Here is a 15730-nt window from a genome sequence, read left to right as displayed (position 1 = left end):
GAGCCAGGGAGAATCAAACTGTGCCAAGCCAAGCTAAAGTGACAGCTTGAGCAGTGGAGCTGTGCAGATCAGTTCTCCCACATCTCCCAGCTTCGTCGTCAGCTGTCACACCAGGCCTGCAGGGCCAATCTGCTTACTCAGATGTTTGGTGGAGCCAGATGTCAAGCTTACAAGAGAGACCCCGAATTCCCCTTCAAGGGGTACCCTATTTGCTCAGTTCTTGTGATAATGTCATCAGCAACATTTACTTAAATAATGTAGAGCAAAGCCTTTGCTGAACCTGGAGATGGCCACATAGTGGGTTTTTTTGTCGAGAGGTAAAAGCTAACAATGTCATCTGAAAGAGAGAAATCTTCTGTTGGGAAAAGAACCAATCTTGGTTGCGTGATAGAAATCTAATTGATGCTGGGCCTTGGAGTCGGTGTGGCTGGACCGGCAGTGCGCCGCGGGGGCTCGGGGTTGACAGGTGGCACAGCAGGGGTACCCAAGCCATCCTGACACTACCCAGGGTGCAGCAGTGGCAGATTGCAGGGGAGATCAGCGGGCAGACCGGCTCTGTCTCTCTTACGAACTCACCCGCACAGTCACACGTCGGTTTTCCCCGTGTTACTCTTATCTGTTTTGTTACTAATCTCAGCAACAATCTACAGGGCACACGAGTGCTTCCGGAGTCTGTATGTGTTTACTACATTTATTCACACGCGCCTGCTGCTGACCGGCACACCTGCACACAAGCCAGCGTGAATCTCAGACAAAGAACCCCAACACACACACACACACACACACACACACACAGACACACATTAGTGCAGAGCCGAGCCTTTGCTCTTCTGGTGAGAGAGTGGGGCCGCAGCAGGGACCCCCTGTACTGAGTTGGTCCCCTCATGTCTGCCTGCGAGCGTCTCTCTGCAGTCAGGCAGCACATCACAGCCTCCACACTGCAAACAGACCGAGTACGTGGAGAGAATCCTGACTGCTGCCTCAAAGGCACCAGCCTACGTGTGACAGCAGTTCATTAACATCCTCTTTTTACTGCGTCTGCTGGAGCAACCACAGGCATAGACACATAGGAACAGCATTGTTAAGCCTGCAGCCGCTTTTTTTTTTTTTTTTTTTTTTTCCACAGGCCCCTTTTTGGAGGCTGTGCCTGCTACCTTAAAGGCTAATGGCAGACCTTACATTCACAGTCCTAGCATGAATGTTTTGGACTCCATCTGGCTGAGAGTCTTACCCCAAACAGATATGCCAAAGATGGGTCCATGTGAACATATTTCAGTGTCTGGACATCAGAGGGGTTTCTATGATGGTTCCATTTGTACTGCATTAAGAGAGGTGTGCTGTGGATGGTGTATGGCAGAATCCCACTCACTGGGCTGGTTTATCCAAATTACAGAAAAAGATACTTAAATTCTAGACTTCAAGATAGTTTTTATTTATTTTTTGGCCAGATTTTGAAATTTCAACCTCTCAGTTTTTTGCTTCCACCTCAATACAATGGGGGTGTGTGGAAATTGATTTGAGTTGTTGACAGTGTTGATGACAAAATGACAAATCAATGAACAGCAACATGTATTTTCAGTGTTCCTTTTACTCTGGATACTCCATTTATGTTTTTGCTGGACTGTAGCAAAGCGGGGGCCAGCCCAAAAAGTTACATCATTGGTAGGTCGAGTTTGAGTTTCCACTTTAGTGTTGCTCTTTCAAAATGGACGTTAGGTCTTTTGACTCAGTGATCAAATATCTGATCCACTTCCTCAGAACGTATGAGGTCGTTACTCTCCTCACAGAGCTCAACCCAGAAAGCCTCATTTGATACATTTAAGGGGAGCTCGAAAATATTTCAACCAATGCTAACAGTGCAAGCAACTGAACAGTGCTGACAGAGCTAATGGAAAAGAAATTTACACTGACACTATAGCTGACTATTCCTGTGAAAATCTGGTCACAATTCAGCACACTGAACATCCACGGTCCAGACAAAGGATTTAACAAAGTCTTGTTTTGTGAGTGTTTAAGGGAACACTTTTGTCCCGGACTGATCTCACAGAGATGAACTATGTCTTCTCCTCGAACTGTAAATAAGACGGCAAAAAATACTTAACAAGACGGCAAAGTGTTCCTATCACATCTGTCACATCCTTTTACTTTAGTGTGTTACAGTAAGTGAATAGCACTGCACCTCTGTAACCCACCCAACCTCCACTCCAATGTTTTTCAGCCTTATTTTCTCCAGGCACTATTTGCTGTTTTGTTTTTTCCTTCTTTATTCACATTCACACATGTGGACACATTCACACCTGGGAAAGACCAAGAATAACCACAGTCCTCCACTTTTAGACAGTTATCAGGTGCAGTGGGGCTAGAGCTGAAAGGCACCTGCGCTTCATTTTCTTTGGTCAACTGTAGTGGAAATGTTTGTGTTTCTGCTTGATTTGTCAAAACAAATTGGGAAACACGCTGCTAAAGTGATTTATTTACACAGTTATTTAATCAAATCTTATTTTTTACCCTAGATTAATTTGAATATGGATGGCTTATAATGATTTGTCTTGTTTTGTGGTACAAATACGTATACTCTCTAATCTTGACTCCTTAAACAAACACAAATAAAAACTTAGAGTCCTCTATACACAACTCAGAAAAAAAAAATCCTTCTGGTGCACAAAACACTGGCCTCCCTCCATTTTCCTGGAGAGTGACAAACGGACCAACCAGTTTGTTGTCTTCCATGACCTTTTATACCCTGACACCTGCTGTTTGTGGCCAATCAGGATGGATCTCTGGAAATTAGTGCCACTTTGACCCAGGTGGCATCAATCTCCCCTCATTTGGAGCCAACTGGTAGTCAAATGCACTTTGACAAGAGATATTAATCACATGTAGACTCTTAATAAACATAAGCAAAACATGAATATTGTTATTGAAGTAGAGAAACAAGTAAACATTAACTTATTTGGAACTGGCGTACATTACAGCAGGAAAATTAGCCACAAAGATATTTGAAAGGGGAAGCGCACTCCTTCTTCTAAAAGGGTCAGGCAGGTCAGGGAATTAAAGTCCTCCTACACAAAACCTGTGTGAGCATGAAGACTAAACACAAGCATTTTTATTTTTCATATAAATCTTGAACAGATGAGCAAGACGAATGTGCGCCTTCCTTTCAGCAAACATACCAAGCAAGGAAATTATAGGTGGAGAAAATAAGCTCCAAACACAAACTTGAATTTTCATGCTGTCCTAATTCAGTTATTTGATACCACACAAATCTGACCAAATGCAAACTGTGAAAACCCCTATTTACTGTATATGCACAACGGGGTGACAATAACCTCAAGTAGATATTTGGGGCTAAGATTTAGACATCTGGGCTTTCAATTCAGCTGTGCAAAATTACAAAGAAACTAGAACCCAATTAATGTGAGTTGCTGCAGAAACATTTCATTTCTGCAGCAGGTCCCCCACCCTCTGGTAGCTAACGTTACAATAAACACCAAAGAACACTTAACAACCTTGTTTAGCACATATTTATACCAGTTTTGATATAATTATATGTTTCAGCAGAGACGTGTATTTTACTAAAAGTACTTGTGAAGTCAAACCAGATTGAATACATGTTCATTATCTTGCATCGCACACAGGAATAGTGTGTTAAAGTGTGTGTTTGTGTATGTGTAATAGGACAACTCCTCAGGGTATTGCAGTCTAAACATGGGTTCAGAGTCAGCGTCCAATTTTACCTCACTTTATTCACTCACTTGACAAATAGCCAATGTACTGACTGTACAGACGGATTTATGATATCTTACTCGGAACTCTACATTTTATTTATTATTTGCAGGCTCATGTTGTGATGCCTTCATTGAATCCTGTGTCCCTTTGTATCCGCTCTATAATTTTGCATACAACCCTGTCACGTCTATGAATCACATTGAGTCTGAACCCACTTAAAGTCCGCCTCCATTATAACATTCGTCCGTGGCTGACTGTCGAGTCCGTTGAGAATTAGCTGAACTCTCTCTCTCTCACGCTGAGCCGCCTCCTTTAACTCATCCCACTATTTGCAGAGCACGCCTTCCCTCCGACTGTTTGTTTCTCCGGAGGGTGGAGGTGAACTGAATGATGGGTGCATGACAGGCTGCCACTCAGCACTCACTCCTACATCTGTCCCGTCCTTGTGCATTAGTGTCACACGTGTGCTCCGGCACTGACCTGCTCCCATAAATCAGTTGGGCCCGGCTCCTTCGTTTCGCTCCCTCTCCCCCATCTTTCCTCCCCTTTTTTTTTTTCTTCTTTCTCTTCTTCTCCTCAGCTCGCCCCCGTCTCTCCTCTGCCAGCATGCCCCGGTCTAGTTCTCTATTCTGGCAGTGCACCACACCTGCACTGCGGCTGTCAATCAGCGGGCAGGAGGGAGGAATCGGAGAGACTGCGCTCGGTTTGGCATGTTTGAGGCCGTGTGGGCATGAAGTGTTGGCTAAGGAACCCAACCAAGTGAGCCGTTGTGTTCTCGTCACACCCCGTCTCCGCTTCTGTCTTCGGCAAATTACCCACTGCTATATTTAAGCAGTGAATGGTATGAATTACACCTCTGTGTGAAAGCTCCACTTTTTCAGCATGTCAAGGAAGTTTGAGATCTCACTTCACTCCTGTTCCCGACTGCTTTTTTTGTCTCTCTCTCTCTCTCTGTTTCTCTCCATGTGGGTGTCTCTCTCTCTCTACCGTTTTTCCTTCCACCCTTTATGAAATGAAAATGAATTTGAAGCGGGCAGCAGCGGTATGACAGAAGCAGAATTTCAGGCTGCGCACTCTTCTCCCATCTATTACCTTCTAATGATTTCTGAATGAGAAATTGTCTTCCTTATGTGTGCCCGAGATCGCAGCTCCCCCCCCACCCCCCCCTCCCACCTTCTTCTCCCAGGCACACTCTTGCACTCTCCTTTTTCTTTCTTTCATCGCCTCAGAATCACTGTGGAATATGTGAACAGGTTACTGAGACATGCTGTTATGCTGCTTAGTGCTTTAAAAAAAAAAAACGACTCCTCATCCTTGGCCAGACACTTGTGCTTGTATTTCCATTAAAGCCTGATCAATCCAGACAACAGAGTGCCCGAGTCAATGGACACCAGCTGAGTCATTGCTAACTCAGGGCCGACGCTGCCAGTCTGACTTTAGCCGGCTCAGCATAAAGGAGTTACTTTATTTTAGTTGACAGGAGAGAAATATTTAAACACAGAAGGTATGGCGAGTGGTCTAACAGGCTGACATACATTTCACTAAATAATTGCTTGAGGAAGCCTAATGTTAAGGTGTGAATTTAAAGTTGGGAGTTGAGTTTGTCAGTTACACAACTTCTGCATGCATAAAGTCCATCATTTGTTTCTTTGCTGTCATTTGTTGGTTTTAAGTCATGGCTCTGACTTTAACCCATTAAAAGAAAATCCTCTCGAAAACACTTTTCCCTGGGAGGAGCGTTTAGGTCTGGACTGGTGAACTACCTTAAATCACTCATTAGACATACCAATGCTTATTTATTGGTTAATTTCCATTTTTGGAACACTATAGGTGGTATTCAGGTTGAGTGTCCTTAAAAAGTGAGAGCTGGTTTGTCACTGCGGTCATGTATTGAGCTCCTGGTCTAAAGAAATCATACCCATTGTGTTTCATAACATGTTTTTATTAGAGATGGGCAGAATGGCAATTTTACGGAGCTGACATTTTTGAAAATCTGACCTTCCTGTCCCTATTTTTCTTTTTTAGTACAACCCTTGCAAATATTTTTGTAACTTTTTTTTTTCTTCCTTGGAAAGTTCAATTTTATGTTCACAATAAAACTTTGATTATGAAATAACTCCCATTTTTTCCGAAAGGGCCAGTTACGAAACGTTCTCTCACTGTCAAACACAACTCAAAGTAAAAGCGCTCCAGGTCACCGGACAAATGAATCCAACTGAAAATAAGTTGCAGTATTACCCACTTTACAAGCTTTATGTCTTCTTCATTGACGCTGAAGAAGAACCACACCGACACCGTGATATTTGTGGCTCTACTGTGTGCTCCAGCTGCCATTGAAATCGTATATATGGGACTTACCAATCCGGCCTATCAGCTGACAACCGGCTGGTTTTGACCAGTGACTGATCGATATATTCAGCAGTATGTCTTTCTTTGGATAGCTTCTATAGATTTTCCCCTTCTTCCCTTCCTGAAATAATAGCACAGCAGCTGGAATGATCTGAAGAAAAAAAAAAAAAAACAGTGTCCATGAGGACATGACATTGCAGATTTTGTTTTGTGGTCAGAAAACTAGATGAGAAACTTTGTGACCTTGTGAAATCTGCAGCTTAAAATCTGATCCTGACCCTTATTGTTCTATACTGAGACAAATGAGAAGAACAATCATCTTTGTGCCAGTATGAAACTGTTCTGCATCCTCAATTGAACAGTCAGCAATATTAAAGTCCCTTGTCTTTACATGTGTTTCTTAAAGAAAATGTTCAGATGTTTAACGTTGAAACACATTAAATTAATTTGTTTTACTGGTCCCTTGCTCCCTTGCTAGGCTGGGATAGTGCTGTATGGTCGGTCCGTCTTGGTTTTTGGCAGTTGCCTTTTTACAACCAGAGGTCAAACCAGACAGTGGAGCTAAGTACACCCAAACGCTGAATTAGACATTTTATAGGCCACCAAAGATGTTACAATCAACTTTAATGATCTGAAAAGACACTATGGAACGGTTTAAGTTCTAGGACGACAATACCGACAACTCCCAGACCATCCTAGCCATCTAGATGTTTGTGCCAATAACCATGGTTGTACGAGAAAACGATCCATAACCTTCATCTTGTCCTCCCCGCAGCTAAGCGCCCACCCATTAGCTCAGCAGCTCTGGGACATGGACTCCCAGTCAGCGGCTGCAACAACGTGTATTCAGCCAGCACAAACCTCAGCGCCTGGAGTCCCAGCTGGCTGCTGGAGCGCTGGGTCTAACTTGTGTAATGGCAGCAACAGAAAGTTTGCTTATCTGGCGAGTAGTCGAATCGGTCTCCCGGGATCGGACCCCCATTGCTGGGGTTTGCACTGGCTGAATTTTGGCCAACTGCTAAATGGCCGTAGCTATGTTTCCCAGAGCTGCTGAAGGCTCTACTCCTAACTAAACAGTCGAGATGAGGGCGCAATTTTTGGAGTGTGATTTTATCTTGCCTTCCACTTTGGATTCAATCCAATAAACAATTAAAACCTACACGGACCATGGATGTATTATTGACATCCCCTTGTGCAGCTCTACTTCTTTGTTCTCTAGACTGAGTACTGGACTCTACGGTGACTCACTATTGCCTTTTGAGGAATAAATCGCAACACAAGACACGACAGCCCTGATGGTTTAAACTAAAATCCTGGCCAGATCTTACACATCGCACCTTAAAGTTGCTCCCCGGGCGCTTCTTAGCAGCCCACTGCTCCTCCGGGATGGGTTAAATGCAGAGAATTGTAATTTCCCCAATTGTGGGACTAATAAAGGCTTAATTATTATTATTATTAAACAAGACACACTTTATGTTTGAAACCAATTGATTGAAACCAAGTTTGAAGTGACATTTTGGATAATAATCTGTTTCTAATTGTATCACCTCAAATTAAAGCCATTCAATTAAATTTAAAATCATTTCATATTACATTCTGGTCAGTTTAGGACACACCTCCATTTTCTGGATCAGTTCTAAAGAAGTAGATTTCAATTCATTTTATTTTGCAGACTACTGGCACCAATTTCCCTCAGATGCACTTCCTAAATGCAGTTTTCAGGGATTTTTGCATCACAAAATAAAAAGTAGTTTTCAGAGTCAAAGTCAGAATGTTTTATTTTTTAGATGTGACATTGCCAAATAGTCGGTGCTTTAATTCTGCATTGGAACCACAAAGACATATGCACATGCTCACCCCTTAAAGGAAATGTTGACACTGGTAACATATTTACCACTTGTCAAAATCACCTAAATTACCATACAGGGACCGGGGCAAAATGCAAATTCCAGTATAAAGATGTGTGATCTGACATGTTGCAAGGCCTTAAGCAAACTATGCTCACATGCATTACATTGGGGAGGAAGACAGAACATTTTTCAACATTTATAACGGAAATATATGCATAGATTAGTCAGTCATGAAAACAACAAAACATCTGTCTCTTTAGCTTTTGTTAATGATTCTGTTTTAATTTATTAAATTCTTGAACGCAGTCATTAATTCATGAGCAGCAATCACTAAGCTGTTTTTTTTTGTTTACCAGAATTTGTTTATTTTGCGGTTAAAGGACTGGTTCACCCAAAAAACTATGTTTTTAACATCAAACGCTCACCCCCTGCAGGCTTGTAAGCCTCTTAAAAGTTTGTAGCTTGCTGTTTTGCAGAGAATGGCAGGTGCAGTCAACTTGCATTCATGGCTTCTACCATGGATTCCATGGCCGACCCAGTTTCAAGGCGAAAGAGGTTCATAGAAACGTTTCATACCACTCCTGCAGCGTAATGCTTTTTTCTCCTCGGTCAATTTGCACGTTTGGTTGTGCCCTCTTCCCCTTTGTTAGACCAAGTAAAAGGGTTTTTGAGAATAAAAAAAAAAGCCAAGAAAGCTGTTACATGCCACACAAAACAGGGTAAAGAATGTTCAGTTAAGACGGACGTTTTTTAATTTATGTAAATATGCAAAAGTACAGTTCGTTCCATATACTGACTCCACTAGTCGCTAGCACAAACATGAGCAGAAGCACACATCGTTGCAAGAAATTTATCTAAATAATCAGCTTTATTATAAAAAATGTTTGTAAAGTTGAATATTGTACAGCTACATTCTACTGGTTGTCCCTTTTCTTGTGGCAGTACGTGACATCTCTCTCTTTCAATTTCAAGTTTTAAATTCAATGGGGCATGTGTTGGCATGATTGATTCAAGTACAATATGGCCAAAGCATCAACATAACAAAGTACACAATAAGAGTGATATAAATGTATGATATATTGTATGCATTTATGTGTACGAGTGTTAGTGTGATTGGATGGTAAGTTATGCCTTGTATCCTTCTCCTCTGAGTTTCTTTAAGTCGAAAGATCTTTAAGTTATTTCAAATCTGAAATTATAGTATTGAACTTGTCAAAGTAAAAATTGTACTTATTTCCCTGGATCTTTTACATTGTAGGGGGAAGTGCATTTCTGTCTCAAGCTCACCTGTTTTCTTTTGGCTGCCATGATTTTCTCTCACATACACACTAAGACACACACATACACACACATCTCCTGTAAGATCTGGTCTCCTATTGTGTCTGAGCATGAATTGGCACCAAAAAACCTTCACTAATCACAGCGTGCACTACTTGTGCCCGATCCCAGCGGAGTCCACACATTAGTGACATTTGGAGCGCCGGATCCCACCTAGAAGCGATTTACTGTGACCAAGCTGTGCGGCCGACGCAAGCTGCCCTGAATGTCGCAGGCTGAAATCATAAAGCCCAAGCTTACTGCACTGAACCTCTGTGAAACTACAAGCAGGCAAGCAGCTCTTCTGACAGAAAAAAACCCGATCTTGATCTATTAAACTTTAAGTCCCATGAAATGAAACATTTCTTTTCCTTGTTGGTGCTCTGACTGCATTTTTCCGCTCTCTGTTTTGATACAGCACATCTACAGCACATGTTAAACATGCACTTTTGCCCAATTTTATATCAAAATCCTACACCTTTCTGCTCTGTTAGGCAGTCAAACACCCTAGTCAATTATATCCTGCTGTTCAGGGTAAATTAAGAGATGATGGGACAGTTGTGTTATCCTCATTTCAGCATTATTTTAGTGTCAGTTTGTGATCTGTAGGGTGAAATTTAATGTCACATTGGAGGTCCTTAAGATTTCCGTCCTGGTTAATCTTGCTGCACCCTATTTAAAAAAAATATGTTTTTTTCCTACATGTCCCAGAATACTTTGGGAAGCAAAACAAACTAAACAAAATCATTTATTTAAAAGAAAATCTTTGATGTTGCCACTAGTAAGTGATTTTTTACTAGGACTGGAAAGTGTCACTATTTGCCTGTGAAGCTGGAATATTCTTTGTTTTGTTTGTTTTTTATTTTTAACCATAACTGAAATAAAATAATACTTAAAAATATTTAAACTTTTTTTGTTAAAATGCCAAATAGATTAATCTTTCCTATATACTATCCTGGCATACAAGTGACAGAGTTTATTGGATTCACAAGCATTAGTTTGTCAGTTTTTATTCAAGGCCATTAATGCTTTTAGTGGCATGCAAAAATAATCCAATGCACAGTTAATTCAGAGATGTTTTCAGCATTCAGAGCTCCACCTGTTGAATTCCCCTCTGCTGTCTCGTTTTGTCGATAGACGCCTAAATATTTGTGCAAACCTCTTTTAAAGAGCCTGCACATTCATATTGATTTGCAGGTTACGCACTGTGCTTTATTGACATTTACTCTAACAATTTTCCACATGGCTGACTTGTAAGCAGGTATTTTAGCATAAATGAATAACTTGAAGAAATAACTCACATTGACATTTGGTTCAATTTAATTACTGTTATAACTGTGTTTCAAGGACGTACTACAGTATCTAGCTATAGTAACATTACGGTAACAACGGTTCTCCATCAATTGAGCATTGCAAGCCTATATATATATTGTTGGACTCAAGATAGACAGTTAAAAAAATAGGATTAGGATGTGCTATGCTAGTAGCAGTTAATATAGCCTTTAGCCGTTAGCCTCATGCAGGGATGAGCAGCGAGGTTATATCTTTCTAACTTCATGCTCCAGATTTTTTCATTTTCAAACTTGGGATCTTCAGCCCTGACAAGGCTGACAGGGTGTGAATGTTTTCTCTTTTCTCAATGTTTTCTCTTTTCCCCTTCACTTTTTTCACAAATGCTGTAGTGCTCCCAAAGACCTGCAACAGATTTTGATGCTTAAGTTTCCCTGTCTCCTAAAAATAAAGATAGATATAACGGCAAGTAATACATTTTAGCAAATCCTTTTTCAAGGAATTGTATCGCAGTTCAGAACACTTTCTACTACCATAATGAGGAAATGATGGCAGTTAAAGTGTCAAGTGACTTGCAAAAATGTTGATACTGAACGTATTTGCAAATGTTTATTAGACAATAAATTTCATTTGTTTAACACTTGAATATCAGATCTTGCAATACAAGATCTGCTTGCATTATTCAACTGTGAAATGATTATGGGTTGGCGCTCGCAGCACTTGGTTAAGGTTGGGTAAAGACCTCATTAATCCCCAAAAACTGTGTGAACATAATCCAGGTTGTGATTATGTTCGTCAGCACTACAAAATTGAGAGAAAATGTCATTTATAAAATACATTTTTAGGAGACATGGTCGGATAGACATGACTTTAAAAGACACCTGTAACCATGGATGCTTCATTGTCATTACACAAAACAGGATTACACAATGACATGCAGAAGTCCCTGTCTGTATTGGTGTCAAATCCTAATAAATACCAGGGTCACTTCAACAACAGAGACTGTCTGTCTGTCTGATCTGAATATTGAAATGAAAAACCTGAGACTAATCCAGCAATAATCTTCATGTTCTGTGTTGTTTGGTGAATACTTTGTGACAAAACATAAAAAAATATCAATACATCTGTTTGTTTCTCTGCAGGTCAGGGCGTCCTGTCAGTTTCATGGTGGTCCTCAACACTCCCAGCCCCCTTAGTAAGATCTCCTGGGTCAACCGTCTGCACTTGGCCAAGATCGCACAACGTAAGAACACACACACACACACACACACACACACACACACACACACAGTTGTGTTTTCATGACTCAAATGTAATGATCTTCGTTATGATGCATTTTGTCCTTAAAAGGAAGGCGAGTCCCCACAACGTGACTGTGTAAACAGATGTATGTCCTCGCAAGACAGCTAAAACAAGCCCACACACACACACACACACACACACAGGCATTCACACACAGACAGGATTACGATGCCATTTCTATTTAAACAGGATGATGTAATGCACTGAAATGTAATAACAATGTTTTAAGACAGAGGCTCAGACACATCATCAGTGTTTGGTTCATTCTCTATTGGCTAAGTGCACAACTAGAGTTACAACTTATATAATCAGTGCAAAACCCAGACTCTCATCTGGGTCATCTGAGGTTTATGTGCTGTGGAAAGAGACAAACTTTTTAACTTTTAACCTTCGTTCTAAAATACCTTCTATCAAGTGTGAAAAGAAGATCACTCAGGGAACATTTGGTTACCGTAAGAGGACTTTGGTTACTAGCATTAAAATTCATTTTAAATTCTGTACTACCAAAACATTTCTAAAGTTGAGCCTCCCTTTTTTTCAAAATTTTGGACATCTCATTGATTATGGAGACTCAGCAGTGGTCAACCTTGATGCAGGAAAAAAGACTGGCCAGACGCTGCCCAGCAGGGAGCAGCACAGTTCTTTTTTTTTTTTTTTTTTTTTTTTCTATTTCCTCCAACCCTCGCTTTGCTCTGCCCAGACCTCAGCCTACTATGCAGTCTGACCACGCTGTAGCGAGAGGAGGTCTTCCTCTCTGGGGTTCATCAATGCGTGCTGTCATCCAGTGGCGAATGCCGAGGACATTAATCTGCTTATTTGTCCATGATGGCATGCATATTCAACCCACTCGCCACTCCAGCCCTCCCCTCCCCATCCTGTCCTACTCTCTGCGTCGCCTTGAGCGCTCTTCCTTGTCACACATACTTTATTCCGGGTTTGCTGTGCATGCGGTACGTCTCTCAACACCACACTCGACTGTAGCTCCAATCTGATTGTTGTGGCCTCTCACATCCCAGAGGCCTTTGCTGTGAGCTTCATAAAACAGTCAAGGTTTCGGAGGAAGTTATTGGGGGTGGATTAAAGGACACTGAGTAAAATGTCTCGTTTAGATGAGTGGCTAGAGTTGTATTTGTTTTTTACTGGCTGAAAAACTGGATGAAGGTCAAGAAGAAGACTTGGTGGGCTACAAACTTTGTCCTGAGACTTTCGCTTCGCCTGAATTTTGAGATTCTCCATTCTTTCACATTGCTCTAAAAATATAAAAAAAGGACACACAACACTGGATTCTTTCCCTCTAGTGCTGGTCTACTGTTCCTTCACAGTTGGTGTACAGAGTGTACATGAGGCACACACTACATCTGTAGACTCCAGTAGGGCTCGCTGTAGATGGTGTGTGTCAGAGTGGCATCAAAAACATCAGGCTGAGCACGCAGGACGCTGTGGCTGCAGTGATGCGCAGCACTCCCAGCCTTTCCTTGTTGCTCACACCTTTATCAGCAACCCAGCAGGCGTACTGATGAGGACAGTGGCATAGTCATAGCATGCAGCTCTCCTCTCTTATGGCTGCTGTGTGGACGATGGGTGACGTGTTCAAAGCCAAATCATGCCTGCTGTCCATAGCTGTCGTATGGACGAAGAGCTCAATGCTGCAGTAATGTTTATAGACAACGTCTATATCAAGTATGACTTGAGGAGGACTGGAAGTACGCCGTTCTAACTCCTCTAAAATGATTAAATAAACAGAATTACTTTAGCTTTTACTCTGCAAGAAAACAGCAAATAAACATTTATTGATCTTACACCTAGAAAACATACCCTGAAGACAAAGGATATAATGTGCAAAATGTAAATATTGCACATTGTTTTCTCTCTCATATTGATTGAGTCTATAATGGTACAGCTGTCAGCACCGATCTGTCTCTGTCTGATTTGCTGTCCGACTATCGTGTAGCCTCGGGTGTTTGTCCCAGACATTACACTCCTGTGTGTTAAGATAAACATTAAATATTTGCCTTTTTTTGACTTCCAAAAGTTTTAGATCACTCAACTGATCATTGGTAATTGACACATGAAAGGTTTTAGGCCTTTGGACAATACTGCTATCCAGGGCAAGTTTCCATGAGAAAAACAATAGGAAAAGCTTTTATTACTCCATCACCTAAATGACAAAAAAGCTATGTGCAAGCCTTGAGGTGCAAAGAATAAAATGGCCGTAAAACGAGAGGACAGGGTGCATTAACCCCCTCAAGACTAGGGATGGGTATCATTTGGATTTTATCGATACTGGTACACTTAGAAATACTGCTTATAGGTTTGGTTACTTATTGATAATCTTATCGGTTATTTTTGATTATATTGTGAGAGAAAAAGACAATTGATTAAGAAAAAAATCAACATTGCTTTGGTAAATTGTATCTAAACAAATAAGTCTTTTTTGAGCAGCAATACAATAAGTTCCAAAATCTTTAAAATACATTTGCAGCTAAACTATTTGCTAAACGATTAGCTTTCTTATACTTGTTAACAAACTCCGTATGGCATCGTTAACATTACCTGCCTTTTTACGAGGACGCAGTCAAAACTGTGTTTTTCTGCAGATTGATGTTCTGCTTGTTTGCCAGGTGTTTTGATAAATTGCTGGTATTACCTCCCTTACTTGTGAGGGTTTTATTTCATTTGTGACAACGACAGTTATCAGCATCTATTTGAATAAATGTAGCCGTACTTTTGTTTTCTCTGCCGTGATGTGTGTCTCACGCTGTAATAAGCCGGAGACGGTGTGTGTAATAATAATAACGCACAACTCCACAAAGAAAGGCACAGAGACTGAGAGAGGAGGTTCAAACATGGAGATTTCAATCCGTAACTTTTAAGTAAGTCGCTGTGTGCGTTTCAGAGTAAAGGACGACTCTGCCATTCGTGTAAAGACAGACACAGAAACAGAGAGGAGGTTTGCAACGCTGATCTTTTCCACAGATATCTCACTCCGTAACTTCTAAAGTACCATTAGCAGAACTGTTAACTCGGACCTTATCTAATCTCTGGGTTTTTACTCATTTGGAACTAATTTACGTTACGTGTTTAGAATCAAGTTTCAGGGGCCATTCCTAGTCAAGACATCCTTAGTTAGTCCTTCCAGGTTTTATCCAGAATGATTTAAGAAACACTAGACAGCCAAGAAACTTTGCCCTGTGATAGGCTGGCGACCTGTCCAGGGTGTACCCTGCCTTCGCCCATTGACAGCTGGGATCGGCTCCAGCACCCCCGCGACCCTTAACTGGATAAGCGGTTACGGAAGATGGATAGACAGCCAAGAAACTTTGGTTCCAAACCACATTTAAGAGTGTTTTGAAATGCGATTCCAATGAGATGCCTACAGGTACGTCGCAGTGCGGCCACTCTGATCGCTCAAATCGGAATTGAAAGTGTGGAAGTGCTGAGCAGAATCCACGCTGCTACTAGCATAGCGCTATGGAGAACAACATGTTGGAGAACTGTGGACAGAGATACATTGTCAGGCATGCACTTTCTCTTTCACTCTGTTTAAGTTTGTCCGGTGAGAAGAGCGTCACCAGTGTAGCTACATAGTTACCGATGTCAACGCCGTTATCACAGCAACTCATGCACATAGGTTGTCAAATCGGATCTGATCACTTGTAAAAAAAAAACAGTGCAAATAGTCTGTTTTAAGGACCTGATCTGAGAAACAAATTGTATTTGGCCGCAATCTGAACCAAGCCTTTAATGAGTTATATATGTCAAGCTCAAAACACAGAGTAGATATCATCTTTCAACCAGAAAGCCTGTTTTAAAATATTGAATCACGCATCTCTTGTTAAAATGATTGACAGCTTGCAACTTGGGTTCAATTTCAGGATGTTTCCTCTACTTGC

General features: G+C 41.2%; 1 protein-coding gene across 2 annotated transcripts in view; it reads left to right on the top strand.

Annotated features, from left to right (window-relative positions):
- The window catches only part of arhgef10la (Rho guanine nucleotide exchange factor (GEF) 10-like a), a 108442-nt gene that overhangs the window by 45960 nt on the left and 46752 nt on the right, over positions 1 to 15730 (top strand). For both annotated transcript variants that reach the window (XM_054617083.1, XM_054617082.1), the window contains exon 18: positions 11678 to 11778. In XM_054617083.1, coding sequence (XP_054473058.1) covers positions 11678 to 11778 — 101 coding nt within the window. The remainder of the gene's footprint in view (positions 1 to 11677; positions 11779 to 15730) is intronic.

Source organism: Anoplopoma fimbria, chromosome 17 (assembly GCF_027596085.1).
Source record: "Anoplopoma fimbria isolate UVic2021 breed Golden Eagle Sablefish chromosome 17, Afim_UVic_2022, whole genome shotgun sequence".
In the NCBI taxonomy this organism is placed as follows: domain Eukaryota; kingdom Metazoa; phylum Chordata; class Actinopteri; order Perciformes; family Anoplopomatidae; genus Anoplopoma; species Anoplopoma fimbria.
Note: the sequence above shows the minus strand (reverse complement) of the source record. Positions and strands in the feature narration are given on the sequence as shown.